Source organism: Daphnia pulex, chromosome 5, assembly GCF_021134715.1.
Source record: "Daphnia pulex isolate KAP4 chromosome 5, ASM2113471v1".
Taxonomy (NCBI): Eukaryota; Metazoa; Arthropoda; class Branchiopoda; order Diplostraca; family Daphniidae; genus Daphnia; species Daphnia pulex.
This window is the reverse complement of record NC_060021.1, coordinates 5319872-5330427: the sequence shown is the minus strand read 5'-3', so window position 1 is coordinate 5330427 and position 10556 is coordinate 5319872. Positions and strand designations below refer to the sequence as shown.

At 39.0% G+C, this 10556-nt stretch overlaps 1 protein-coding gene and 1 long non-coding RNA gene across 2 annotated transcripts; both read right to left on the bottom strand.

Annotated features, from left to right (window-relative positions):
- Positions 1–382: 382 nt before the first annotated feature.
- LOC124195020 lies at positions 383–1231 on the bottom strand. The gene is made up of 4 exons (XR_006875106.1): positions 1186–1231; positions 1077–1115; positions 835–1004; positions 383–777 (listed from the first exon to the last, which is right to left on the bottom strand). It is a non-coding gene; the product is annotated as an uncharacterized LOC124195020 (long non-coding RNA).
- Positions 1232–4399: 3168 nt separating this feature from the next.
- On the bottom strand, positions 4400–9579 carry LOC124195019 (cullin-associated NEDD8-dissociated protein 1-like). Its single transcript, XM_046589474.1, has 17 exons — positions 9255–9579; positions 8968–9137; positions 8731–8899; positions 8318–8655; positions 8024–8240; positions 7866–7958; positions 7694–7802; positions 7448–7626; positions 7269–7390; positions 7019–7202; positions 6778–6955; positions 6490–6718; positions 6148–6413; positions 5777–6081; positions 5230–5724; positions 4950–5160; positions 4400–4675 (listed from the first exon to the last, which is right to left on the bottom strand). Exons 1-17 carry the CDS (start codon positions 9294–9296, stop codon positions 4587–4589), a joined length of 3396 nt encoding a protein of 1131 aa, XP_046445430.1. The 5' UTR covers positions 9297–9579; the 3' UTR covers positions 4400–4586.
- Between the last annotated feature and the right edge of the window lie 977 nt (positions 9580–10556).

The window sequence follows — 10556 nt, the reverse complement described above, 5'->3', positions numbered from 1 at the left end:
AAGAAATTTTATTTTAATACGTTTTATATTACAATCCTTGGGTGTAATGGTTAGCGCTTCGGGTAGATCAAATAAGTTGTGCGTGGGCTCGAATAAGCGTTCGTGGGGCCGTACATTAGAGCGTACCGATATGTCAAAGTTAAACTTGCATGACCGAAGATTGTTTTTTAGTTATTCATGCTTCTAATTAAAAAAACATAAATTTTTTTAGTTACAGGCTATGGATAAACTCACAGCATTGGAGGTTTCACAGGAATTCCAAATATCGATTGTGTTGGCACAAGAACGTCTTTATTTCATGGAAAGAAATGGATTGATTTGTAGAGATGATACTGTTAGAGGCCTTGTCTTTTATCCTAATCTCTTCTCAAGTTCTGCTTAATAAACATTTAAAAATTGTATTAAACAAGTAGTGCACGTCTAATAATTCACACAGAAGGAACTCTATGGGTTAACTCTTGAATGTAATAGTTTTAACAACAAACCGATATGCTGTACATATTTGTTGTGGATTGAAATGAACATTCTATATCAAAATCTACAAAATGGAATGGAGAACCTGATAGATTAATGTAAAAGATGAGATTTTAGACAATGAACAGCCAAATGGCAATTGTATTTTCAATCACAGCATTGTCCCTCAAGAGAGATCAAACGAGAAGTTTTTCAATTTCTTGTAGTAAAGGCTGAATCTGTGGTTTCAGTTATGATCCCTCATGTACAGTCACAGAACATGCTGCAATAACAGAACGGGAGACTCCAAAGCATGTCCAAGTGCTAAATAAAGAATGAGTTTATTATAGCACATCTAAACTAATAATTTTATAAAATTACCTTGCTTTGAACGGACAAACACATATGACATGGAACGTTTTTGTCTTCACAATCACACAGCAATGGCAGATGCAACAAAATCTCCAATTCAAAATCTCCAATTCGCAACATTAACTTGTTTTCCGTATCGTGTTTCAGTGTAAAATTGACACACACACACACATGACAATCTAAATAATAAGGAAAAATCAATTACCAAGTGTTTCAGTGGGAAAATGTTAAAAATTATAAGTATACTATACATGTTTGGGTCCTACATATGTAAACAATGCCCATATGCCCTGTACAAAACATTTAATTAATATGACTTCCACTACTTCAATAGTGGAAAACTTACATGCTACGGATTACCTGAATGATGTAGTATTTTTCTTTATTTTTCTTTGGTCGAAGTTGTTATCCAGCTCAGAGAAAAAACACTTTGAAAAAATACTTCCATAAGAGCCCATGTAAAAAAAGGGTGTGGTTTTATTAAGATGGCGGATTGTAGCATTGTCGGACTACAAGAATCCTGCTATCCGCACGGTGCAAGAGGTCTATTGGTGATGAAAACTTGTATTTTCATGGGCTGCTGTTATTGATGAAACTAGTAATCTTGTGCCAGTTGTAAGCTAACGTAACGGGAACATAAGAATTTGGTGCATGAATCATTCACCAAGGCAACGTGAATTCGTGTTTTTCGTAAACAATTTGGACTTTTACTTTTCCCGTCGTTCCAAATTACTTCGAAAATAAACCTACAACTTATCCTAGCTCCTCTCGCGGTACCGGGGGTGCCCCTCCGGGGCCCCCACCCCCGCAGGTTCGAGTCCCGCTGGAGGTATCCTCTCTACATCCGCTCAGCTGCCGATTGTATCGGCAAAGTCAGTGGCAGTTATTTTTTACAGATTGGACGATGTTGCAATTCAGGAGTTGCTTAATTTTATTCGTTTTGTTTCAGAATGATTGAGTCCCTCCCCCTTCATTTGACAAATTGCCAGTCAATCTCATTGTCTCCTTGTCGTTCTCCTTTTGCCAGTTAATTTTCTTTCTGCTAAAGGGAGAGCCCAACGAAACCGAACTATATATAAAAATTCAAAGCGGCCCTATCTCTCCGTCACAGAATCAGAAAAGATCGGGTTATTAAAAAAACACCGTCACCCTTCATATACTTTGCCTAGCTCAAACAAAGATGAGTGAAATTTACACATTACCTGCTTGTTATTTATAAGTTAGTTGGCCGACTCCCGTTTCTATTATTTCATGAACATATTCCTCTTGGCCTTAACCACAAAGTTCATTTTTTACAAATGTCGCTTTCACTTCAGAGCTGTCGTAAATTTGAAAAATTTACAAATTTCCGTACTTGCTTCGCAAATTTTTCTCCCCTGTTGACATCTGGCCCATCAATCTAATTGATGCCTTGTTAATTTTCTTCTTGCTAGACCTTTTTCGTTTTTGATCACTTTTTTTCATTTATTCATTTTAATTTGCGAAGATTTTTTTATTTGCAATTGATTTGATTGATGTTTTATTTTGATTCAGAGTGATTTAAATTTCCCCCCCTATTGACATCTTGCCTGTCAAATTCATTGTCGCCTTGTTGCCAGTTAATTTTCTTCTTTCTAGACAATTTTCGGTTTTTGATCACTTTTTTCTTTTTAAGTTGTAAAGATTTTTTTATTTGCAATTTATTTGAATTGCGTGATATCTTGATTAGCCTGTTCATTTCTTGTCCGTAGTTTATTTATTACCCAATATTCGTTGCCTGTCCGTCGATTCGTCGCCTGATATTCTGTCCCTCGCTTAATTTTGTTAGTACTATTCGTCTTTTCCCTGAAAGCTTGGTCTGTTTTAGTCGCGGATGCGTATACAAACAGTTGAATTTAAGACTGGTATTGTTGTCTTTTGATAAGTTACCCGTCACTCATTTTTTTCCGAGTAGCAATTTAGTCAATTGCATATTTGCATTGTGTTTGACCGTGAATCAAATTTGTTTTCTTCTATTTTTTTTTCTTATTATTCGTCACTCACTGTCTTCTATTTTTAATCCGTTAATTAACGGATATTTATTATTGATTTTAGGTAGCAAAATGGTTCGCGATATATTAGATATAGTAGCCGGAGTGTTAGACCCCGACGAAGAAGATACTCTTTTCACAATATTTAAGCGATTTTCTTTCTCCCTGAAATCAGGTCTATTCTCACTTTTAATTCTAAGTTCCAAAAGGAACTATGAATTAAACACTTATACAATCAAAAGACTTTTCCATGTGAAAAAGAGCAATTTCATTTTAAAGTTCAAACTGTTTCTGCCAGACTGCCACCCTTTAAATACTTTGCCGTAGCTCCAACCGTGGTAAGTGAAATTCACATACTGCCGTCTCGTTATTTATAAGTTAGTAGGCCGATTTTAGTCTTTAATTTTTTGTGAACACATTTTCTTTAGTGTTAATTATGAAGTTCATTTTTTACAAACGTCATTTTCGCTTAACAGCTATCGTAGGTAAAAAAAACGAACGAATTTCCGTGTTTCTTTCGCCACATTTTCTCCCCTAGCTAGATCCCCCCCCCCCTTCAGCGAGTCAGCCTCCCCTCTTGCAACTCGAGGATTTTCCCTTGAGGGTGAAGAACCCAAAACAGGTAGAAACTGTAGGAGCCAATCACCGCGTGAGCACAAGTTTTTTTGCTCCGCCCAAGCGACGACTTGTATTATAGTATAGGACTAGTAACTTTATGCCCGTCCAGGGCCGGTCTTTAGTTGGGCTAGTGTAAATTAGCCCGTTATGCAAATTCCCTTGCCCGTACCGTTTCCCCTTGCCCGTGGATCCCTTGCCCGCGAGCGATCGCCTTTGTTTGAGCTTTTAGGCGTTCTTTTGGTCAAGCCGCCGAGCGAGGTCAGTCGTAGCCCCGGGCGATGTCGACCCTTTCGCAGGTAGTCGCCCGTGGACCAATCACAGCGCGCGCTCACACCTACAGACAAACACCCAGACAGATTCACAAACAAACTCCGCCCCTTTTTTCCCCTTTCCGTTTTATAGACGAGAGATTCAGATATCTAAGGACCCTAGTCGCGGTTGAGCATGGCCAAGAGCATTATTGGGTGTAGTTGCTGAAGAGGTGCATGTTTGAAGTAAAGCCGCCGCAAATGATGTAGTATAAGAAATTCCCATGAGTGCAAGCGAAAAACTCGAGACGCGTCGATATATAATGGTTTTACGGAGCTAATTATCGAAGATGTATCTCTTGGAACCTTAGACAAGATTATAGACCGGAAGACTTTGATTTGTTTCAATAAACATCGCTACCACATAGAACTAAATTAGCGCAAGCCAAGAGGTTAAATAATCCCGATCACCCCTGTAAAGTTCTGGTTGCTATCGATACTATCGGCATGGGATTGAATCTAAATATTGGCTGCGTTAATTTTGGGTAATTACCCAGAAACTTTGCCCGAAAAACGGTTTACCAATACAAGTTTATTGAAACGGGTCAAGTTTCAGTTCAATTTTGCGAGACCACGGGCACACGAACAACTAGCGTCATTTAGTAGTAGTATTAGAAAAGAATTTTGAACCCACCCTAATTTGAAAAACAAAAGACGGAGATTTTATTCCACACAAGAGGTGCAACAGTGAGAGTATGAGATGACAAACAGAGAAGACAATACGATAACTCAATTTTTATATTTCCTAACCAGGAAAAAAAAAGAAAGGAGACTTTTAAAATCTCGAGGGCGCCACAAAGGGGCTTGATTTCGACACTTGCTGCCTCTAAAATCCTGGCCATCTGGTCATCAAATCGTCAAAATCATCATCCTCATCGTCATCATACAGGTCGTCGTCAAAATCGTTCCTATTATCTATAAATAAACATAGAAAACTTTATTAATAAAATAAAAAATAAAGTTTGACTTTAGGTTAGGTTAGGTTGGTTAGGTTAGGTCAGGTCAGGTTAGGTAAGGTAAGGTTAGGTTAGGTTAGGTTAGGTTGAGTTAGGTTAGGTTAGGTTAGGTTAGGTTACGTTAGGTTAGGTTAGGTTACGTTAGGTTAGGTTAGGTTAGGTTAGGTTAGGTTAGGTTAGGTTAGGTTAGGTTAGGTTAGGTTAGGTTAGGTTAGGTTAGGTTACATTCTTACCGGCATCTTTTTCCCTTCTCTTTAACTCTCGTTTCTCAATCCTTTTCCTCTTCTTCTTTTCAGCCTTTTTTTGTTTTCTCTCCCTCATCTTCTTCTCCAAAAACAACTGCTGTTGACTTCTCTCCTCTTCCATCTGTCCCATGCTCTCTTCCTTTTCTTCTTTCATGACATTTTCTTCCAGTGTTTCCTGTCGCTCCATCATGCTGTCAGCCTAAAGTGGGAAAGGAACAGAACCAGGAGTTACTCGAATGCCTTTGAGACCTGTTTGTTTGAAACTTACTGCTTTTATTCCTAGGAGTAATGGGCTGGGAAATTTCAATGCATCATCCCAATAGCTACGAGATGGAAGACGATGCAGAGGATCAATGGACTGGACTTGATCAGAAATTGTGAATTTGGCTGCTGTGACGATCGTGGTTCTCATCAACGTACTAGGGCTGCTCAGAGCTACTGGAAGTCGTGGAAGAAATCCCTCTGGATCTGTGATTTTCCTAGAGTGTAGCTTTCCCAAGCACTCCGCCACAACATTGCGTGTTCCTTCTTCGTTACACTCGCAGAGACGGAAGAGAATATCCCAAATTTGGGGTACGAAAGGGCGCAGTTGTGCAATGGCCTCGGTTCCAAGTGACAGCGAAGTAATCACTTCCTTTAACGAGTTGAGCAACAAATACTGACTCCGTGATTGAGTTTCAATCTGAGTAAGAATGAAGGGCAAGAAAGCTGGAAGATTTCCCACTGCTACTGAACCGAGGGCGAGCGAAGCTGCAGATTTTACCTAAAGAAAACGGATATAGATTGATGTTAACGTTAGAAAAGATTAGAAATACTTCTTCATTTGGTGGGCCGAAGGAATCGATGATTGCTTGTCCCAACCCTGGGACTTGGTGAAGATCCATTCGTTTGCCGATTTCTCCCATGCAGAGCAAGGCAAAGATGTGTTGCCAATCAGAATGAGGTCTCTGAGCTTCCTGTAGAAAATTCTGTACCAAAGTAAAAGCTTCAGAAACAGGTTGCGTCACAACCAGTGTTGCAACAGCCTGGGCGACAGAATGATGGGCAGTCTTGTGGAGACCAGGTTTTGACGCCAAATTCATCAGACACATCAACAAATCGCGGTAGCCAAGACCAGATCCTGCATGGAAAATAATAGTGAACATCTTAGCTTAACGGTTAAAATTAAGAAAAAATAATCACTTACCCGGTGCATTAAATTCGACCAAAGCCTGTAGGAAATCGAGAAGGGATCCCAGAGCCACACCTTGAAGCAAAGGTGAGCGCAAGAGATTGAAGACTTCGGACAAAATGCCTCCATTAACTCCACCGGTTTGAAACGCCGAACGCTGATTCCGAGCAACGGAAGTGAGCAAATTGAGGGTTAGCTGCGCGATGTGCAAATCAGATTCCGACAGCAGAGGCGGTATTTCGGTCAAAACCGCATGCAGTAGTTCCGGTGTTAGCGCAGCACTAAAAAAAACCAAGAAAGATAAGTTTTAAAGGGAACCAAGAGGAGAAAACATAAAACTTTTAAGTAAGTTATTACCTGTAGCTGTTGACGATAGGATCGAGCAAAGCAAGGGTAGTTAGTTTAAGTGCCCGCTGGTTCTTACGCAAAAATCCCGCAAGAATTGGAAGTGCTTCGGGCAACAATGGGCTTATATTGATGTGTAACGGAGACGAAGCAATTTTTGTTAAAGCTTTGACTGTCGTTAACCGGGAAATCTCGTTTCGAAGACGATCCAAAAAGATGGGGAGGCATACCATTAGTTTATCTGAGCAAAGAAATTGTGAATTCAAAAGTATGCAGAATTTATCATTTTTAATTTCTTACCAGCAAGGTGATCTCCCAGATGAGAAACTATGAAACCCATGCATGAAATGGAGCACTCTTTGACTTCCTGGTCCAAATCAGCAGCTTTTAGCCGGACTAGTACGCTATCATAAATGGAGACTGTGTATGGTGTAAAGTCAAATGTGGTGGCTGAATCCAATGGACGCATCACTCGCACCTTTATAAAAATAGAAGCATTTAAAGTGAATTGCAAATAAATATTTCAGTCAAAAACATTTACCAATTGCTGGAGAACCAAAAGAGCTTCGGATGTGATCTTGTAAAACGGATCGGACACAGCACTCAACAAAGAAGGCAACAATGCTGCAATATGCTCGTGAGCCACTTCGGGCGGATGGTGAATTAGTACCGTGTGTACAAATTGCAAAGTATCTATTTTCATCGGAGAGCTCGCATTCCTTTCACTGTAATATATCAAAGAGTTAGTTGGTCGGTGGGTAACGACGATGCCGGCGGGAAAAAAAAAATACTTGAGACAGAAGAGGATTCCTGGGACCAACTGACTGAAATGAGGGCTCAAGCACCCAGGAATAACCAAAACTAGCTCGGTCAAAAGAGCAAGCACACCTTGTCGAGTTTTTAGGCTTTTGTCCTGGATTAAAAGTGTAAGTATTTACCATTCCAAGAACTAAAGGGAACCTTTCGTTACCTTCATTTGTTTACTGGTGGCTTGAATAATGAGAGGGACTTGTTGCATCAACACGCTGTAAATCTCTTGATTAGCGCCGAAGCCAGTAACATCGTCGCGAACAGATCCAGATGGCTTGGTTTGTTTCAAAAGAGCAATGAATGCATGGAAGATATCAGCTTTTACGTTTTCTTCACGCTCTGAAAATGCCAGAAATATTTTGATAAATTGTTCCAATTTTGATCAGAACTACTGAATTTTATGAACCTTTGAATCTACCGATCAACACAGGAGAAATGGTACGGTAAAAATCTATTAGCAAATCTGGGTGGGTACTGATAATCGCCTCTAAGCATTTTGCAGCACATCGTCGAATCTGGGGTGAAGAATAAAATTAACATATTTACGTTTATTTCCGATAATGAAATCCTTTACTCACTTTACAAGACATGTCGTCATCATCCGAATATTCTTCCTCATTCTCTTCTTCTTTAGTTTCCATATCTCCTTCGTCATCTTTGCCGTTTTCTTCCTACAACAAAAATCATCACTCTGTAAGTTTGATAATTCAAATAAATGTTAGCTGATGTTTCGTACTTCGTAATTGTAGTTTGGATCATAGGCTAATAGTTCCAGGCAGACACCAGTGAGAGTACCAATGTGAGGTGTCATCTCTTTGGAGCATTTGTGAACGAGTGCCTCAAAAGCCTGGAGACAGAACTCTCGGAGTTCATCATCATCTACGTTAATGAACTGAATGAGAGACGGCACCACTCTCTCCACGTTCTCACCAAAGCGATGACCGGCTTGTCGACTAGTTTTTATTAGAGGAAAACATTTAGCATTTATGATGCAACAATTAAGTTATCAACTGAACAAGTGTTTGGATACCATAGAGCACCAACTGCTTGAATGTAAGTTCTGGTTGTTGAAGTGGTAGAGTTCTTGGCCAGACCATCAAGAAGGTGTTCCATAATCTTCACGTAAAGGGTATGATGGCAAGACATAACCAAGTGGCCTAAAGCCTGGATTGTATGTTTGCGTATTGCAAGATGGGGTGAAGCTAGCTGGGGTAATAATGCTTCGCAGATAGCTTCGTGAAAGGAGACCAGGAGACTACCAAATCTGGTAAGCAAATCAGCCAAGATATCAAGGGCCTCTAGTTGTACTGACACATCTTCTTGCTTGGCAATTGCTGTGTTCAAGCACCCTGTTATTCTTTTACAAACCTGGTTGGGTAGCAAACCAAAGCATTATAAACATCAATAGAAAATAAAGTAAATATGCCACTCTGTAGAACTTACAGATGCTGCCATTCCAGATGCAGTCAAAGGGAGTTCACTAATAACAGTTTTTAAACCAGTTGAAGAGATATCTCTTAATTGTTCCTTGTCTGATGACATATTTGTGCAAAGATGCTCAACAATCGTTTCCACTTGAACATCCTCCACTTTGGAAACTAAAGGTCCGAGACTGTGAATTCAATCAAAATTATAAGTGCTGCGTGAATTTCTGTACATTTCTAGTTTAACTATGCATACCATCTGACAGCCAGGTTCTGAATTTCACCATTTTTGTCTTCCAACAAGTGAAGAAGCATCTTAACAACCTTTTGCTCAGAGTCATCATCCAACTTGATGGAATCTTTCTGTAACTCTCCCATCAAATCATTGGTTGCCATGAATCGGAAATCCTTATCGCAGGAAGCCATCTGTAAGTGAATTTTTTTGCATTACATTGACTGTTTGGATACAGTAGAGAGCATGCATTGTGCTCATGAAGAACAAGCTTTTAAGGGACTTATTATAATTGACATTAAGAATGGGACCTTTTCTAAAAGATAGGCGATATGGTGCGAGACGTCCGACATTTTTAAGCCTTGAATTCAGAATTGTAAGAGGCATAAAAAACCCGTGAAATAACTACGACGACTCTTTTTTCAAACGAGTGTGTATCTGTTATGGTAAAATCTATTGCACCTCACCACGGCGTTGCCAAGTTTTAATATTTTTTCAAAAATTATTTTTCGTCTGCCAAATTATTTGTGTTTATTTTTTTCGTTTGCCTAACTTGTTATTGTGTTCGCAATAGGGCTTTTTCACGTCGCGAAAATCCGACTTCCAGAAATCTGGCAACGCATGTGTAGTTTTTTCCGTTTACATGGCAAAGGCCATAAGAAATATAAGTGGCTTCAATAAAAAAAATCTAGTGTTTTTAATTCGGAATATTTCTTCAAAAGAATTACACAGTACTCTAGGTAAGATATCGGTCGTTAATTTGATGTATAATTTACTAGGACTTAAAAATTGTTTTGGGCTAAAGATTTAAATGTAAAACTTTGTTTTGGTTTTTTTGAGGGAAGAACGGGGAGAAGAGAGAGAATGGGACCAATGGGGGAGAAGAGGAAACGTGGGTCCCCTTTTTTTCGTACGCCCTCCTCCCTCCCATTCTCCCTCTTTCTCCCGTTCTTCCCTCAAAAAAAACAAAACAAAGTTTTACATTTAAATTTTTAGCCCAAAACAATTTTTAAGTCCTAGTAAATTATACATCAAATTAACGACCGATATCTTACCTAGAGCACTGTGTAATTCTTTTGAAGAAATATTTCGAATTAAAAACACTAGATTTTTTTTATTGAAGCCACTTAGATTTCTTATGGCCTTTGCCATGTAAACGGAAAAAAAACTAGACATATCATGCGTTGCCAGATTTCTGGAAGTCGGATTTCGCGACGTGAAAAAGCCCTATTGCCTCGTTCTTGAACTTTTTGCCTCTTTCTTCGCAATTGCATGCAATTGCCTCGTTCTTATTGTGTTTGCAATTGGTTTGATTAACAATGCTTATTTCTTATTTAATGTTTGTTTGATTGTGTTGCAAGAGCTTTCGTTGATCGAAACAAACAAAATGTACAGCAGAAATTTATTTCCTATCATTCCCTCTTCATTAGCACACACCTATAAATGAGAAATAAGCATTGTTAATCAAACTAATTTCAAACACAATATTCTATGAACCTGGTTACAATCAGAATGCCATCGTAGAATGTAGGCCTACAGCAGAGATTTATTTCCTATCATTCCCTCTTCCTTTATGCACACCATAAATATTAAATAAGAAATAAGCATTGTTA

What these genes read in the sequence shown, in the direction of transcription:
- LOC124195019 (XM_046589474.1), bottom strand. Translation starts at nt 9,296, where the DNA reads ATGTCGGACGTCTCGCACCATATCGCCTATCTTTTAGAAAAG. An exon ending in TCTGGGAGATCACCTTGCTG is followed by an intron (nt 6,719 to 6,777) that starts GTAAGAAATTAA and finishes TTCTTTGCTCAG; the next exon opens with ATAAACTAATGGTATGCCTC. An exon ending in TACTCCTAGGAATAAAAGCA is followed by an intron (nt 5,161 to 5,229) that starts GTAAGTTTCAAA and finishes TTCCCACTTTAG; the next exon opens with GCTGACAGCATGATGGAGCG.